This window comes from Aegilops tauschii, chromosome 5, assembly GCF_002575655.3.
Source record: "Aegilops tauschii subsp. strangulata cultivar AL8/78 chromosome 5, Aet v6.0, whole genome shotgun sequence".
Classification (NCBI taxonomy): domain Eukaryota; kingdom Viridiplantae; phylum Streptophyta; class Magnoliopsida; order Poales; family Poaceae; genus Aegilops; species Aegilops tauschii.
Window position 1 is genome coordinate 464,172,426 of NC_053039.3, and position 19,318 is coordinate 464,191,743.

Sequence of the window (19,318 nt, forward strand, 5' to 3'; positions counted from 1 at the left end):
AGTTGTGAATAAATAGAAGTGTGATGATCATCATTTTCTAGAGCATTGTCCCAAGTGAGGAATAAAAAAAAGAGAAAGGCCAAAAAAATGAGAGAAAAAGAGAGAAGGGACAATGTTACTATCCTTTACCACACTTGTGCTTCAAAGTAGCACCATAATCTTCATGATAGAGAGTCTCTTGTTTTGTCACTTTCATATACTAGTGGGAATTTTTCATTATAGAACTTGGCTTGTATATTCCAATAATGGGCCTCCTCAAGTGCCCTAGGTCTTCGTGAGCAAGCAAGTTGGATGCACACCCACTTAGTTTCTTTTGTTGAGCTTTCATATATTTATAGCTCTAGTGCATCCGTTGCATGGCAATCCCTACTCCTTGCATTAACATCAATCGATGGGCATCTCCATAGCTCATTGATTAGCCTCGTTGATGTGAGACTTTCTCCTTTTTTGTCTTCTCCACATAACCCCCATCATCATATTCTATTCCACTCATAGTGCTATATCCAGGGCTCACGCTCATGTATTGCATGAAGGTTAAATTTTTTTGAGATTACTAAAGTATGAAACAATTTCCTGGCTTGTCATCGGGGTTGTGCATGATGAGAGCATTCTTGTGTGACGAAAATGGAGCATGACTAAACTATATGATTTTGTAGGGATGAACTTTCTTTGGCCATGTTATTTTGAGAGGACATAATTGCTTAGTTAGTATGCTTGAAGTATTATTATTTTTATGTCAATATTGAAATTTTATCTTGAATCTTTCGGATCTGAATATTCATACCACAATTAAGAAGAATTACATTGAAATTACGCCAAGTAGCATTCCACATCAAAAATTCTGTTTTTATCATTTACCTACTCAAGGACGAGCAGGAATTAAGCTTGGGGATGCTTGATACGTCTCCAACGTATCTATAATTTTTGATTGCGCCATGCTATATTATCTTCTGTTTTAGACATTATTGGGCTTTATTATCCACTTTTATATTTTTTTTGGGACTAACCTATTAACCGGAGGCCCAGCCCAGAATTGCTGTTTTTTTGCCTATTTCAGAGTTTCGCAGAAAAAGAATATCAAACGGAGTCCAAACGGAATGTAACCTTCGGGAACGTGATTTTCGGAACGAACATGATCCAGAGGACTTGGACCCTACGTCAAGAAATCAAACAGGAAGCCACGAGGTAGGGGGGCGCGCCTACCCCCCCCCCCCCAGGCGCGCCCTCCACCCTCGTGGGCCCCATGTTGCTCCACCGACGTACTTCTTCCTCCTATATATACCTACGTACCCCGAAACGATCAGATACGGAGCCAAAAACCTAATTCCACCGCCGTAACTTTCTGTACCCACGAGATCCCATCTTGGGGCCTGTTCCGGAGCTCCGCCGGAGGGGGCATTGATCACGGAGGGCTTCTACATCAACACCATAGCCTCTTCGATGAAGTGTGAGTAGTTTACCTCAGACCTTCGGGTCCATAGTTATTAGCTAGATGGCTTTCTCTCTCTTTTTGGATCTCAATACAATGTTCTCCCCCTCTCTTGTGGAGATCTATTCGATGTAATCTTCTTTTGCGGTGTGTTTGTTGAGACCGATGAATTGTGGGTTTATGATCAAGTTTATCTATGAACAATATTTGAATCTTCTGAATTCTTTTATGTATGATTGGTTATCTTTGCAAGTCTCTTCGAATTATCAGTTTGGTTTGGCCTACTAGATTGATCTTTCTTGCAATGGGAGAAGTGCTTAGCTTTGGGTTCAATCTTGCGGTGTCCTTTCCCAGTGACAGTAGGGGCAGCAAGGCACGTATTGTATTGTTGCCATCGAGGATAACAAGATGGTTTTTTTATCATATTGCATGAATTTATCCCTCTACATCATGTCATCTTGCTTAAAGCATTACTCTGTTCTTATGAACTTAATACTCTAGATGCATGCTGGATAGCGGTCGATGTGTGGAGTAATAGTAGTAGATGCAGGCAGGAGTCGGTCTACTTGTCTCGGACGTGATGCCTATATACATGATCATACCTAGATATTCTCATAACTATGCTCAATTCTATCAATTGCTCAACAGTAATTTGTTCACCCACCGTAAAATATTTATGCTCTTGAGAGAAGCCACTAGTGAAACCTATGGCCCCCGGGTCTATTTTCCATCATATTAATCTTCCAACACTTAGTTATTTTCGTTGCTTTTCTTTTACTTTGCATCTTTATCATAAAAATACCAAAAATATTATCTTATCATATCTATCAGATCTCACTCTCGTAAGTGACCGTGTAGGGATTGACAACCCCTTATCGCGTTGGTTGCGAGGATTGATTTTTTGTGTAGGTGCAAGGGACTCGCGCATAGCCTCCTACTGGATTGATACCTTGGTTCTCAAAAACTGAGGGAAATACTTACGCTACTTTGCTGCATCACCCTTTCCTCTTCAAGGGAAAACCAACGCAGTGCTCAAGAGGTAGCAGGGCACCCTAGAACACACAAGTCAACAGTTGTTTTAGCCGTGTGCGGTGCCCCCTCCATAGATTTCCACCTCGGTCATATCGTTGCGGTTCTTAGGCGAAGCCCTGCGTAGGTAACTTCATCAACACCATCACCATGCCGTCGTCCTGACGAAACTCTCCCTCGGCCTCAACTGGATCAAGGGTACGAGGGACGTCACCGAGCTGAACGTGTGCAGATCACGGAGGTGTCGTGCGTACGGTACTTGATCGGTTGGATCACGAAGACGTTCGACTACATCAACCGCGTTACTTAACGCTTCCTCTTTCGGTCTACGAGGGTACATGGGCACACTCTCCCCGCTCGTTGCTATGCATCTCCTAGATAGATCTTGCGTGATCGTAGGAATTTTTTTGAAATTACTGCGTTCCCCAACATCTAGGGTTACTAGAGTCCTAGTCGGCTACATCAGTGGAGAGGAGTCCTTCATGGATACGAAGTCCTTGTCTTGAACAAGCCTTCCCGAGTCTTCCTGGTATTCGCCATGGGCCGCCCAAAGTGGCCCAGGATGGAACAAACAAAGAGATCCTCTCCTGGTATCGGGGTTGAATCCGGCGGATCTCGGATAGGGGGTCTTGAGCTGGTGATCTTGCGTGGATGGTAATAAAAAAAGGACACGGTTTTTTACCCAGGTTCGGGCCCTCTCGAAGAGGTAAAATCCAATGTCCTACTTCTATTGTATTTATTATTATGGGGTACAAAGTACGTGGTGATCTACCTCGAGGTCGTATCTGAATGTCCCTCTCCTACGGTCTAAATCCCTCGGCTTATATAGTCACCGTGGGTTCCTAGGGTTACATGTAGGTTGGTTACATTAAGGGTTAAACATGCCCACACTACAAAATTTGCTCTATTTAGTGACAAAAACCCTAGCGACAAAACAGGAAACGTCGCCTTAAACCATTTTCTTTGACGGTCCACCATCATGAGGTTTTTCCTCCCAGGGCAGCGCCCTAGCCAACTTTAGCGACATTCTAGCCTGATTTTCGGCGATGCATTTGGGCGTCGCTACACATGTCCATTTTCTTGGACGGTTTGTAATGTCACATAAAATGTTTGGTGTCACAGAAAATGATCGGCTGGTTAGAAAAATGATTTAAAAAATGGCGAGTTGGTGTTCAAAATGTAGTATCTTATAATTTCTGTCATGGTAAAATTTATAACATATTAGAATAAATTTTCAGGGTATTACTTGAGATGTTCGGCATGTTGGGAAAGAAAAAAAATGGTGCAGTGGGCTTGAAAACAAAGTTTTGGGTTTATCTAATGGATATTTGTTGAGATGCTCGTAATGAAATCTATTACATTATTTCCGTTTATGCTATCATTTTACTGAACTATGAGATGCCATACTAATTCTTAAATAAAACATGAACAGAAAAATATAATCACAGATAATAATATAGCATTACAAGTTCAGACATGGAACAAACATTTGGTACATCAGCACCGTCATTCCCAAAAGTAACGCACATCACGAGTAGGAGTGTTCGTGCATCAACATCATAGAACTACTCTTCAGCAGATTACACTTGCCCATGCATAGGTACAAAGAGGATAACCTCATCACCTCCGTGGTGGATCACAAAGAGCAGCCTGTCTCCAACGGCCAATTTAGACAAGGAAAGCAAATCCTTCCAGCCATCCATTACGATGAGGCGTCCATCTTTTTCTGACATCGGGTATAACGACCATATGCAGCATCAGGATACATAATAATTATCATTTCACCATGTGGATCCATCTGATCAGAAAAAACATGACTAGGGGGAGTCTCTGTTGCAATAACACAATTGTTACATGGTATGATGGCATATTTTAAATAACTAATGTTGTACTATGAATGATGAAATAAATAAAATTATTACCAGCAGTGTCTTCTTAATGTTGGTCTCAGTCAAAGTTTGCATAAGTACTTTGTATGGTCCAGAACTTGGTTCATCTGCGTGCCACCGTACAAACGTTTCAATATTGTCAGCAAAAATGACGACGTACCGCATGTCTTTCCACGTACATGTGGTTCCAGCAGTGAGTTCCATTTTGTCAACTATCTCTTTTGTTTCTTCCAACATCGCATAGTAAGCTGAGTAGGTATACATAAACAAGAATGACAACATTGCCAGATATTTATAGTTAGGACTATTAAGAACAGGCAAGTAAACACAAGTCCACGTAAGCAAGGTATGTATGTCTAAGAACACTTACAAGGATGAACAATTGGAACATTATTCAGTTCCACATCAATTTGATGTTCATGTGTGCTAATAACGAAGTACAGCTTCATACCAACTTGAAGTATGTATACTTTGGCAAATTCTCTCCAAGTTGGTCCAGTGAAAAATGTTTTTTCCTTCAAAGTTTTGGAGACAACAATAGAAAAGAAAGTCATGCTTTGTTTTAAGCCGAGGCTTAGCAGAGGATCGAGAGTTGAAATGAATAAACGCCCAGCTTCATGAGAACTTGTTTTCTTGCAAAGCGCGGGATGAACTATGGACAAATGGAAGGATTGGAATAGTTACGCTTGCAAGTCATAAATAAGTACATATACCAATTGTTCATTAATTCACATTGGCTTATGTCATCATGTTCACAAATTTAACAATGGCTTGCTCTTTGACATACTTGAACAAAACAACTAGATGGATGTCCAAGAGGTCATTATGCCTATTCAAGCATTAACAAAAATGTGCACTATGTGGCATAAATTTTAGAAAACTGTACTGTTTTATTTTTAGCATCTTTCCTAATTTATGCATGGATAACTATTGTTAGTTTTTTTCATAAAACAACGTGAATGATCTAAAATCTAATCAGTACTCATTTCTAATTATGAAGCAATCATGCTCCTTTGTAATTATGAAGCAATCATGTAAACAACCTGCGTGCATGTTCACGTATCAATTTGACTATTAGCCGATTCCATGCAGGGCAGCCATGGTCATGACCTTAACAAAGGCCTAAATCATAGTAGAAGAGTAAAGTTTGTTTTAAACCTTCAATTCGTATTGCTTGTCGAAATCGAACCTCAATCTTTTAATCCCTGGAATCGGTACCCCATACTTTAGAATCCCGGTCAACTCAAACCCTCGACCTGTTTGGCGCACCAGGAAAAGATCGATCCTGACCGGGATCACAGGCTATTCTCACTGACATCTCTGTCGCACACGTCATATTTATCTTCAACCCAACACCCGGCCTCGTCTGCCATGGCATCGCCCTGTTGAACTCGCCGGCTGCGGCATCCTAGCTGCGTCAGCCCCGCAGTCTGCGAGCCTCGCGTACGTGTGTGTTTTGTGTAGAGGGCGAATCAATCCAGTTGCCTGCTTAGGATAGTTGAGTACATGCGCGTCTTCCCGCAGAATAAAATCCAGGAGCCAGCCTTGCTACGACTGACCGTTGGCCAAAAGCACCGCCAGCAGTGACAGGTCCAAAGCTTCTCTCTCAGCTAGCAATGGTGGTTGCTCTCGAGACACGAAGAACAGATCACACACGGAAGATTTTTGCGACGCAAAGATACACGTCTTTTCTGGCGTCTTTCTGTTATTCTTCAGAGATGATCTAAACGGCATATGCCTACACACACGATCAGGCCAACGCCTTGACCGAGACTCACACCAAGCTAACCCCACTATGCTTGATCCTAGATGCAAGGGACGTGCTGCATGCGCTTATCCAACGCGTCATGCACACGGAAATACAAAGCAAACGTGCATGCGTGATTACAAAAGGGAAACAAACAGACTAAAACAATATTACACGCTGAGATTCACCCCCTTAATCTTGTTTCTTCACCGCTCGGAGTCCAATGCGCTCGCGAAGCTCCAGGAACTTCACACGGGCGAGCGGCTTGGTCAGTATGTCCGCGAGCTGGTCGCCGGTTCGGACATGCTCCACGGTGACCCTCCCTTCTTCAACGCACTCGCGAATGAAATGATAGCGAACATCTATGTGCTTGCTGCGATCATGATGGACTGAGTTCTTACAAAGCGCAATTGCAGATTTGTTGTCCACTTTGATCAAAACCTTGTGTTGCTCCCTCTTCATCAGTTTCTTCTGCTGCTCTTTGTTCATCAGTTCACCAAGCAGCCATGATAACCAAATTCCCTGACAAGCAGTGATAGCTGCAGCAATATATTCGGCTTCACACGATGATGTTGCCACTACCTTTTGTTTCTGCGAGACCCAAGTTACTGGATTGGTGCCCAGGAAGTATAGCACACCTGATGTGCTTTTACGATCATCAAGATCACCAGCATGGTCACTATCACTGTATCCAACAAGTCGTGGCTCCTCTTCTTCCTTCCTTCCATAGTGACAGCCGAGATGAATGGTGCCACGGATGTACCTCAAAATCTGCTTGGCTGCTGCCATGTGGTTCACCGTAGGAGCTTCCATGAAACGACTAACGACGCCCACTGAGTAAGCAAGATCCGGCCTTGTGTTTACCAAATACCTCAGACTCCCAACTATGCTACGGTACTGAGTTGAGTCCACTTTCTTGTCCTGATCAGTTTTAACTAGCTTCAGTCTTGGCTCCATTGGTACTTGACTTGGGTTGCACTCTGCCATTCCAACCTTCTCAAGGATCTTCTGAGCATATCCGGCCTGGCTGAGTGTAATGCCATTGGCGGTCTGGGCTACCTCAATCCCGAGATAGTATGACAACAAACCCAGATCACTCATTTTGAACAGATTTTTCATCTGCTCCTTGAAGCTGTCAATCTCCACTTGGCTTGCACCAGTGATCACCAAGTCATCGACATAAACGCCTACGAGCGGCCGCGAGCCACCTTTGCTTCTCATGTACACCGCGTGCTCAAGAGGACATCTCTCGGACCCGAGCGTGAGCAGAGTGGCGTGCAACTTGGCATACCATGCTCTCGGCGCCTGACGAAGTCCATACAATGCCTTGTTCAGCTTCAAAACTTTGTGCTCATTGCCGTCTTCTTCATAACCAGGGGGTTGTCGCACGAACACCTCCTCCTGCAGCTCTCCGTTCAAGAATGCGGACTTTACGTCCATGTGGTGCAGACGCCAGCCCTCAAGTGCAGCCACGGCGATGAGCAGACGCACAGTTTCCATGCGCGCAACAGGGGCAAATACTTCATCAAAATCCACCCCCTCGCGCTGCACATATCCCTTTGCAACAAGGCGGGCTTTATGCTTGACGATGGCACCGCTCGGATCTTTCTTCAGCTTGTATACCCATTTCAGACTGATGGGTTTTTGTCCAGACGGGAGGTCGACGAGCTGCCATGTATCATTGCCACGGATGGAGTCAAGCTCTTCCTCCATGGCACGCCTCCAGCTTGGCTCCTTCCGAGCCTCAACGTGTGACGTGGGCTCCTCTGTACCGAGCAAGCACAACTCAGCATCCACGCCGGCGTCGTCAAACTGCAACTCTGCACCAGGTGGAACCGTTGTTTCCTCCAAGATCTCCATCAGGTTTCTGAACCCCTTGGGCCCGAGCTCGTCAGGTGTGGGACGGAGGCGTCCGCCCCTCGTCAGCGTCTGCAGCCGTGTTCACTGCTATGCCTGCAGAAACACTTGCTGCTCTCGGCATGCTCTGCGTCGCGGGCGACTCGCACGGCGTGCCGATTGGAGTGGCACTGGCCGGTGTGGTCTCGCCCGTCTCTGCATGTACGCCGTCCTCCAACGTCACCTTACTTGTACCTGAAGTGGAGATGATTGGATACGTGACTGTAAACACCTCATAACTGGACGCTTCTTGCCTGTGCACTGTGCTCCAATCCCATTGCTGCTTCTCGTCAAACACTACGTCCCTTGTGACGATGACACGGTTGCCGATCGGATCAAATACTCGATAGGCTTTTGTGTTAGGCTCATACCCGAGTAGAACTGTACGAACGCTCCTGTCCGCAAGCTTCGATGAGTTCGGCTTTGTCACCTTGGCATAGGCGACACAGCCAAACGTACGCAGGTGCTCGACACTGGGCTTCCGTGCACACCAGGCTTCATACGGCGTCTGGCCGGCGACACTCTTCGTCGGCGCACGGTTCAGGAGGTAGACAGCAGTGGTGACCGCCTCCCCCCAGAATTTTCCTGGGACTCCCTTGCTCTTCAACAGACTACGAGCCATGCCAACAATTGTTTGATTGCGCCGCTCGACGACGCCATTTTGCTGCGGTGAATAAGGCGCCGTGAGGAAGTGTTTGATGCCGTGGTCGTCGCAGTATGCCTTGAATGCTTTTGAGGTGAACTCACCACCTCGGTCAGTGCGGAGCACCTTAAGATCGAGCTCCACTTCCTTCTCTGCACCAAGTCTGAACCTATGAAAGGCATCAAGTGCCTGGTCCTTGGTTTTCAGCAGAATTAGCCACATGAACCTGGAGACATCATCAACAAGCAGAAGAAAGTAGCGGTTGCCGGCGGGTGTTGGTGGAGAGATTGGCCCGCAGAGGTCACCGTGGACCAACGCTAGCGGGCGCTCAGCACGGTACGTCGCCTCGCTAGGGAATGACAGTCGCCACTGCTTCCCAACGAGGCAGCCGTCGCATATCTGATCAATATGATTATGTGCGGCAGCCCATGTACCATCTCCTTCTGCGCTAGCTCGCGCAACGCCTTGAAGTTGAGATGACCGTACCGTGCATGCCAAAGCCAAGCCGTGTCGCCGCAGTTAGCCATGAGGCAGACCGGCTGCGCCTGGCTCAGGTCGAGGATGTAGAGACGGCTCTGGTTCCGCAGCACGTGCGCGAGAAGCTCGCGTGCCTTGTCGTAGATCTCCATGTAGTCGTCCTCGATCACCACCTTGCACCCACGTTCAGCAAGTTGGCCCAAACTGATGATGCAACTCTTCAGCGACGGGATGTAGTACACATTTGCAAGGGCACGGTGTTCACCGTTCAGGCACTGGAACAACACAGTGCCACGCCCAACAATGTCCATGGCTGAACCATCCCCAAACCTGACCTTCCCAGTCACAGTGAGGTCGAGGTCCAAGAACTTCTCCTTGATCCCTGTCATATGATTGCTAGCACCAGTATCTAAATACCAAGCATCACCTTTGTACCTTTTCGGGTGTACCTTTTCTTCATTGAGGAGAACCTCACCGGAGTGCTCGTCAGTTTCAGTCAGATCGCAGATCTCCGCCATGAGCAGAGTTGCTGGACCTTCATCTTCCTTCTCTGCCATGAGAGCCCTCTCCTTCTTTGGCTTGCGGCACTCAGCAGCAAAGTGCCCTTTAATACCACAGTTGTGGCACTTGTACTTCTTCTTCCAGTCGTTGTTCTTGCCACGGCCGGAATTTGAGTTGGAGCCATGCTGCTGTGGTTTCTTGCCGTGGCTTCCGGATCGGTCGCCGTTCTGGCCACCGGACGACGATCCCTCACCTCCTGTCTTCTTCCCTTCGAGCTTCTCCCACTGTGCACGTGACAACATCAGGTGCTCCCCTTCCTAAGGATTGCCGAAGGTAGAACGTACGCGCTCGTCGTACGCCTTGTAACGCCCCACCAAGTCTTCAGTTGACAGGGTTTTGAGATTGATGCACTGCTCGATTGTGGTCACCAGCTGCATGTAACGCGTCGGTGCTGCACGCAGGAACTTGCGCACGACCTCAATCTCGTCGAGCTTCTCGCTGAGGCCACGAATCCCGCTGACGAGCGATGTGACGCGCGTAGCGAATTCGTCCACGGTCTCGCTCTCCGCCATCTTCAGTTCCTCGAACAGCTTCTTGTACGTCTGCAAGTTTGCCTCGCGAACGCGGTCGTGGCCGAGATGGGACTTCTTGATGGCTTCCCAGGCTTCTTTTGCCGAATCCTTGCCAACGAGAGTTGGAAGCATCGTCTTGGGCACGGCGCGATAAATCGCGGTTAGCGCCCCACGATCTTTGCGGTACTCAGCACCGCCTTCCGCGTACTCGGGGCCTGCCTTGTCGATGGCGCCCCACACCTCCATGAACTGCAGCTGGACACGCATCTGCATCGCCCACATGGAGTAGTTGTCCCGCTCGAGCTGCGGGAAGGAGTTCTGATCAAACGGCTCCGGCTTGACTTCCGTCGCCTCCGGCAGCGTCAGCGTTCCATCTCCGCTGCTTTTCGGCGAGCCCCGCGGCATGATCTTGGGCATACAATCAAAGCTCTGATGCCAAATGACGGGTCCAAAGCTTCTCTCTCAGCTAGCAATGGTGGTTTCTCTCGAGACACGAAGAACAGATCACACACGGAAGATTATTGCGACGCAAAGATACGCGTCTTTTCTGGCGTCTTTCTGTTATTCTTCAGAGATGATCTAAACGGCATATGCCTACACACACGATCAGGCCAACGCCTTGACCGAGACTCACGCCAAGCTAACCCCACTATGCTTGATCCTAGATGCAAGGGACGTGCTGCATGCGCTTATCCAACGCGTCATGCACACGGAAATACAAAGCAAACGTGCATGCGTGATTATAAAAGGGAAACAAACAGACTAAAACAATATTACACGCTGAGAAGCAGCACATCCATGCAATGGAGGCTGCGTTTGTTGCTTCTGGCCGAGAAAGGAGTGCTAGTCGAGTTGTATTAGCTATCGCCTTTCGGGACCTTGTGCCAACAGGCAGCAGTGGTGACCATGACCCGAGCAGCCGCGCGTGGAGAGACCTTCTACGCGTACGCCCGGTGGACAGCATAGGGCGGCAGCAGGGCACCCGTATCCCGCCGTCTGCACCCATGCGGACACGGCGAGCTCGATGTCGACCGCCCATGAACCCCGCTGCTCCGTTCGGGCTCCTGGACACAACACTTCACCTCGTCGACGTGTTGCGCCTTCGTGTTCTGGGATGCCTCATAGGCGAGCTCTGGCTCTTGGTGGTGAGTGCACAACAGGTGCTCGATCAAAAGACAGAGCAGTTCATGGAGGCGAGCACGAGGGGGAGCGTCATGGAGGACAGCGAAGTTGACGGGCCTTGAGCTTGCCCGGTCGTCGCGACGCCGAGGGAACTAGAGAAGCTTAGGACGCTGATATACATGGGTATGCCTGTACGCGCTCGCCACCGCGCGGCTCCGGCCGGGCAGCCTGTAGCGGCGGTGCACGTCCCTGCAGACCTCCACGACGTAGGTCATCCTTGCCGTGTTTCTCCTCCACCTCGCCTCTCGCAGCTGAGTGCCCACCAGGAACGGGAGACGGCAGCGGAGCCTTGAGCGCAAGAATCACGTTGCTGGTATGGACGGAGTGGGAAGATGGACATGACACGTAGGCCTGCATTGTTAGTGAAAGAAACGAGCGATCTCGGTCGGGATTGCTTTTCCTGATGCAACAAATACGTCCAGGGTCGGTATAGGGTTGAAATTAGCCAGGATTAGTGAATACGGGGTGTCAACTTCAGGGATCGAAAATTCAGGGTTTGATTTCGACTATGTCTACCAGTTCAAGGTTGAAAATAGACTTTACTCATCATAGAACACTAGTATAGTTTCATGAAGTAACTAATATCAATTTGGACACACCATGAATGAAAGAACAACCAATGTAAAAAAACATAACGTCCTGTCTTCAAAGCCACCTGGAAGTCTTATGTGGAAGGTTTTGGCATACATCACGTGGCCATTTACGCACAAACCCCTGGTGTCCAAACACCGAAACCAAACAATCAATTCAGTACACATACAACATTCGCACTTGATTTAACCGGAATCAAAGATATTGAAGAAAGATTTACCTTCATTTTCTGTCGACGAGTCGGCCTGCCTAGGGTTTCTCGATGCCGTCGAGGTGGTCGACGGCGGCGACTGCGGAAGTAGGCGAAGGCGATCTTCTCCGGAGATGAGAGGCGGTGAAGGGGGCGGCAGTCCTGCATGGGAGTTGGCGACAAGAGGGGGCTTGGGGATTGGAATGGGGAGCGGAGATGGCTTAGTGTGGAAGAAGAGTGGCGCGAACGTTGATGTGACTATACGTCTCCCTGCATGGGGCAGCGAGAGAAAAACAAATGAAAAACTAATTGTTAGCATAAATTTTTTGACTTCCTGGAGTCGAACAAAGGACCTGACGCACTTAATGAGTCCCGTGCTACTATTACCCTACTGTGCCATCACATGGCCATAATCACCGCTTGAAATCGGATGCCATTGCCGTGGTGACTGATACATCTTCAACGTATCTATAATTTTTTGATTGTTTCATGTTATTATATTATCAATCTTAGATACTTTATATGCAATTTTATATCATTTCTGAGGACTAACCTATTAGTGTCAAGTGTTAGCTGCTTGTTTTCGGCTTTTCAGAAAATCAATATCAAAAGAAGTCCAAACACTATGAAACTTTACGATGATTTTTTCTAGATCAGAAGGGACCCTAGAAGGTTCAGGAAGAGATCAGAAGATCTATGGGAGAGCCACGAGCTCACCTGGCCCGCCCTAGGGGGCGATGCCACCTGAGCTCATGGGTCCCACACAGCTTCGTTTGACCAAACTCCCCCTCCATAAATTCCCTAAAATCCCCAAACCAACATAGAGCCACCCGAAACACTTTTTCTGCCGTCGCAAGTCTTTGTTCTTCCGCGATCCCATCTGGAGGCCTTTTCTGGTACTCTGTCGGAGGGGGAATCGATCATGGAGGGCTTCTACATCAACCTTGCTGCACCTCCAATGATGTGTGAGTATTTTACCACAGACCTACGGGTCCATAGCTAGTATCTAGATGACTTCTTCTTTCTCTCTGATCCCAAATATCATGTTCTCCATGATCTCCATGGAGTTCTATCCGATGTAATCTGCTGATCCGCGTATTGACCCAATACGACACCACTCCATCATCCTCGTAGCCGCCTTCCTCGGCCAAGGACAACTTCTTTGGGCCCTCGTCCCCGGGGCCGCCTTAGCCGCCGCTGTTGTACGGTTCTTATCCGCACCCTTTTGTGGTCTTTTTCGCTTCTTTTCACACAGACTCCAAATTTGTTGTTGCCCATGCCTGACTTAGAAGAAAACAACGAGCTTATGAGAGAGTGGGGCGTCACAGAATCTGTTCAGCTCAACTCGAAATTCAGGGAGCCCATTCAAGGCATGAACCTGGCATATGGATATAGATGCCCCATGAAAAAAATTGTTTGAGACATCTACATTTAAGAAATTGCAACGCAAGCTACCACTAGTGGGCCTCATCAAGGAATAGAAAAAAAAATGTAAACTCTAGTACATATGCATCTCTACTCTCCACTTCAACTCTTTTACCTCTTCCGTTCCTAAATATAAGTCTTTTTAGAGATTCCAGTGCGGATTACATACGGAGCAAAATGAGTGAACTTATACTCTAAAATATGTCAATATACATCCGTATGCAGTCCTTATTGAAATATCTAAAAAGACTTATATTTAGGAATGAAGGGAGTAGCTTTTTACACCGGATCACATGGTTTTTTCCCTAAGCACCTACCTCCTGAAGTGGATCCTACTTCTCCATCTGAACCTATTTCTCCTGACATCCGATTCTACATAGCATATGGGGCATCATCCTGAGGCTATGCACTGGCCATGCCCTCAGAGGCTCTGTTTGTTTCTACAATGTGCTCCGAATCACTTATGGACACTTGGACATGCTTCAGTCAATTGCACTGAAAATAACCCGAATCTAGATTCAATTTCACTGGGAAAGCTAATTCCAAATAGCTATTGGGTTTCAGCTTTTGATTTTTCGTAGGAGAATCTGCTGACATCGTATGAATAAACCACGGGGTGGTTAACCAATGCCTTGATGGCAGTGCATCTTAGGAAATTCCCTTTTCTTTGTGTATGCGTCATGAAGTTCACGTCAGGGGTTCACATATGACACATGACGACGAGAGAGGCTCAGGCCGCCGGCCGTCATGAAATTTCGAGCTTTTTTTACTATAATAGTGCAAATGGGCTGATCCAGCATGTGCAATTTTTGTCGGTAGCTTATCAAGCAGACCACTTGGTACGAGCATGTGCTGTTAACCATTCCATCCAATCTTGCTCGTCAGATAGTTTATTGTGTCAGATGTCTTGAACTTGGCCGCCAAGCTGCCTCCTTGGTCTCACATGAGATGATGAGATTCTTCAATCCACTTGGCTGCCTAGCGAGTGCGTCTGTTTCCTATATGTTTCCTGACTGAATTTTTCCTCGAGTGGCGGGTCTATGCAGCATTGACGAGGTCGATTAGTATTAGTATATACTTTCACAAACATGATAAATATACCTCCTTCACCTGTTAATTAACACCCACCTTCTTCAGATTCAGAAGCAGTGCGTGAGATTTCAAGCATGTTGCCAGCCATGGAGGAGCCCCCTATTGGGGGCAACAGCAGCACTGAGGAGACAGGAGGGCCAAAAGAGAGCTTGGTGGTGATTGAGGTTAAGAAGCAGCTGTACCTCGCCGGGCCTCTCATTGCCGGATGCCTGTTGCAGCAAGTCGTGCAGATGATATCGATCATGTTTGTCGGCCATCTCGGTGAGCTCTCTCTCTCGAGTGCCTCCATCGCCACCTCCTTTGCCGGTGTCACCGGCTTCAGCTTGTTGGTATATTTTATGTGAATTCATCACCTCTCCTACATATTTTGATCCTCATGAATGAACAACTAACATCAACCTGAATATCTTCTCTTGTATCTGTTCGTAATCATCTTAGTCTGGCATGGCAAGCAGCTTGGAAACACTGTGTGGGCAAGCCTTCGGGGCAAGACAGTACCATCTGCTCGGCATCTACAAGCAGAGGGCAGTCCTCGTGCTCACTTTGGTGAGCGCTGTGGTTGCGGTGGTCTGGGCGTACACCGGCCAGATCCTCCTGCTCTTCGGCCAGGACCCGGAGATTGCCATGGGGGCAGGGAGCTACATCCGGTGGATGATTCCGGCATTGTTCGTTTACGGACCGCTGGAGTGCCACGTCCGGTTCCTCCAGACACAGAACATCGTCCTCCCGGTGATGGCGAGTTCAGGCGTCACGGCGCTGAGCCACGTTCTTGTGTGCTGGTTGCTGGTGTACAGGCTTGGGCTCGGCAACAAAGGCGCTGCCTTGGCCAATGGCATCTCGTACCTGGCCAATGTGTCAATCTTGGCTCTCTACATCGTACAGGAGCACCTGGACAGGCCTCTCAAAGGACGCGTTTCGCGACATCCTTAGCTTCATGAAGCTTGCCGTGCCATCTGCGCTGATGGTTTGGTGAGTTTTAGTTTGTGTTGGGGTGAAAAAGATCCCGAGCCCCCCCCCCCCCCCCCCCCCCGCGTCGTCCGCTTCGGGCGACTCGGGCGGCGACTAGGGTTTCCCCGTCGCGCCGCCGCTCCCTCTCCCCTCCCTCCCTCGCCGCCACCTGAGTTAGCCGCCGGATCCGCGCGTGCGGCCGCCCGTGAAGGTGGCGGCGAGGCCTCGGTCGCTCCTTTCCTCGAGGAGGACCTCGGATCTGGGGCGGCGGCCCTTCTTGGCGAGGCGGCGGCGCTTTCTCGGCCGGCGTCGTCCGCGGGTGTGCTCTGGCCGGCGGCCTCGACCACGCGGGTGGTGAGGTGTCGGCGGGTGGCGGCGGCGGCGCGGAGGTCTCCCCTTCTCGTCAGATCTGAGGGTGGCTCCTTTCCCCTGTCTTCCTCGTCCCCGCCGCTTCTCGCCTGCCTCCCTCCGAGCGCCGGTATGATGTGGGTGGGTGACTGGTGGTCTGGTTTTGGGCCGCGGGAAACCGTTGGCCGGCGTGGCCGGCCTGGCAGCAGCGACGTCCCCGACGCCGTCTCCTCCTTGGAGGTGCTGCAGAGGCCCTCCCCCTTTCCACCCCTGTTCCTCCTCCCGGGTGAAAGCCCAAAATCCGGCTTGGATTGGGCGGTGACGGTGCGCTGTGCGTCGTGTTCTTCCTTGGGGGCGCCGCCTGGGGAGGGTTGCGTTCAGGTGAGGGTTTCTAGGTCGGAGCTTGGATGGCTTGGGTGGTCCGGTGACGGCGGTGTCCCTAGGTTCGGCATGGCTGTAGGCGTTCGGCTGCCTGGCAATGCTTCTCGGTGGCCTGTCGGTTCTCTTGATGCCTCTGCTGCCTTCTTCAGTAGCTGCACCTGGTGGTTTTCCTGCAGCTCTCAGGCGTTCTAGGTTGTGGCGAGGCGGCAGTCGCGGAGTGCTCGAATGTTCTAGTGGTGAAGTGCTGCGGCTGCTCCAGGTCCCGAAGCTGACACGTCCCCTGCTCTAGGGTGAGCGTCTCTCAAGTCCGCCGGGTACGGCGCCTTGCGAGCCATGGCGAGAGGGAAGGGTCCCTCTGCGGCGTGAGAGACGGCGGATGTGTGGTGGCTTCTACTTGGGTGTTGGTCGGGCTCTCTCACCACTCTCTGTTGCAAGCAGGTCCTCGTCGTGCTCGTGTGTGCCTCATCCCTAGTTGGCTGTTTGGCTGTAGTCTTCGGCTTGGACAAGCTTCGAGCTATGTTTTCCTGTATTCTTTTTGTGCTTGTGCGACCCGTTGAGTTGTAAGCCTCCTAGAGTGTCCCCTTGTATCGTTTGGTCGTGGGGGTTTGTGTGTGTCTGTTTTTCCTGGCCGGTTGATGACTTTGTTAATTCAAAGCCGGGCTCTCTGCGAGCCTTCGTTCTAAAAAAGTTTTAGTTTGTGCCCCTCAGATTTGCAGGTAGATTTTTTTCGTGCTCTATCTTCGACAGAATCTGATCCTACATGTACACAGTCTAGAGTGGTGGTCGTCTGAGCTGCTGGTACTTCTCTCCGGACTTCTCCCAAATCCTAAGCTGGAGGCATCGGTGTTGTCCATTTGGTGAGTTGCATTTTTCATGCAGTATTTCACATTCTGTATGCCCTGTTCTGATGGGAAATGTGGAACTGCTTGCAGCTTGAACACAGTTTCATTAGCAATCATGATCCCCTTCGGTCTTGGGGCAGCCATAAGGTACGACTAAACAACTTTGCCATGCCAGAGTCATTGCGGCGATGAAATCGTGTATCTTGTCATTGTAGCACCCGTGTTTCAAATGAGCTTGGTGCTGGGCGACCTGAAGCTGCCCGTCTGGCTACTCGTGTGATCATGGTTCTGGGCCTCGCGATGGGTGTGTCTGTAGGACTTCTTATGGTCTCGGTGCGCAATATATGGGGGTACGCATACAGCAACGAGAATGAGGTGGTGGAATACATTGCGAGAATGATGCCGCTTCTTTCCGTGTCGATCATTTTCGACAATCTGCAATGTGTTCTTTCAGGTAAATGTAGAGGATGCACCACATAACTTGAATTCCAAGTACTTGCAGACTATTTCCTGAATTTCAACTCTAGTCTATCTATCTATCTCTTTTTTTTTTAGATGCACTCCAGTCTATCTTGTCTCGTATCATTTCGCTGAAAGATATGTAGCAATTTTGGTGAACATTAGTCTCAAGTACTGATTGCAGCGTGGGGTATACACTTGATATATTCCAGGTATTGTCAGGGGCTGTGGCTTGCAAAGGATTGGAGCTTGTGTCAATCTCAGTGCGTACTACCTTGTCGGCATTCCAGCGGCGCTATGCTTTGCCTTTGTCTTCCATCTCGGCGGAATGGTACTGATTTAATTTTACCACCCATACCATGCATACAGAAAGTTGCAGTTTCACTTGTATTTCATTCTCATCTGAAGAAACCTCTGCAAACTAATGTAATGGTATGAACTCCAGGGGCTGTGGTTGGGAATAATCTGCGGGGTAGTTGTGCAGATGCTGTTGCTGCTGGCCATTACCATGCGCACCAACTGGGACAAAGAGGTAGGCAAACCAAAACCTCTGCCATGCATACGCATTATTCCGTCGGTCGGCTTTTCAGCATCTTCCAATTTTTCCTCTGTAGGCTCTCAAGGCAAAGGACAGAGTTTTGAGTTCGTCCCTGCCTCTAGACATGACGACATGAACGTGGAACAAGATGAACGTCGCCACCTTCCCACCAAAGCTTACCTCGGGTCTACATCCATCCAAAAACAGTGTGTTCAGAGCATCTAAAGCATCTTCCTTATTGGCATGTGCCCTCGATAATGTTGCCTTGTGAGCGCTTGGTCTTTTTGTAGTAGATCACTCGGCGCTAGACACGTTGCCGTGGTTACTGAAAAAGAGTTGTAGTTGTGAGTTCTTCACGGTGAGAGGCAAATTATGCACGAGCACCCTAAAACTGGCTGTTAATGTCTCTTGGTGTGAGCGATGTGTGTTGGCCTAGTAACTAGAGTCGGCGGTTGCCGCTTCAGCTCTTGATCCTTCAACGCCCTCTCATTGAGTTCCTGATGTAGGAAAATGAATATAAATCTAATATAAATTAATCAATATGAGATGCCTATGAAGAGTCTTGAGGTTACAGTTAAACTCCTGATGCGGCCATAATTTTAACTCGTATCATTTGTCAAACATGCCTGAATTGGAGAAATAGCAGGTTAGGGTACGCCACGTGCACCTCCAATTGTGCAATCCTTGAGGCAGCCGCTCGATACTCTCAAGATTGTTTTGATGACCGAAGTACCAATCCTTGATATTGTCATGGACGAGGTTGTACCTGAATACACCAACCTCTTCACGTGGCAAGGCCTTGTTTGCACAGTAGACGAAGTAGACACACCCGCCGTCCCTACCGCCCAGCCGCGAGGCATCCATGGCGAAGCTGTTGGGCCACCCGAGGAACAGCACGCGGTCGGTCAGGCTATGACTGTGTTTCCTCACCTATCGTGTCTTCTTCTCCGGTGACGTTGTATCCTCCCCTAGCGCGTGCACAACCACTGAGAGCCCAGGTCTGATGCCAGTCGTACAAGTGTACCTACACAACTGGACCTGGACAACCACCCACAAAAGCTCGCCACAAGACTCGAGTACATGGCTGTACCGGCGCGAGTAGGGCCCTTTCTCCCACGGCAAACGTGGCGGCCTTGGTA

General features: G+C 48.9%; 1 protein-coding gene and 1 pseudogene across 1 annotated transcript; one reads left to right on the top strand and one right to left on the bottom strand.

Moving 5' to 3' along the window:
* Positions 1-9,928: 9,928 nt before the first annotated feature.
* LOC141023026 (uncharacterized) lies at positions 9,929-10,588 on the bottom strand. The gene has a single exon (XM_073499329.1). The coding sequence runs from the start codon at positions 10,586-10,588 to the stop codon at positions 9,929-9,931; it is 660 nt and encodes a 219-aa protein (XP_073355430.1).
* A 4,139-nt stretch (positions 10,589-14,727) lies between these two features.
* LOC109761109 (protein DETOXIFICATION 16-like) lies at positions 14,728-18,711 on the top strand (annotated as a pseudogene).
* Positions 18,712-19,318: the final 607 nt, after the last annotated feature.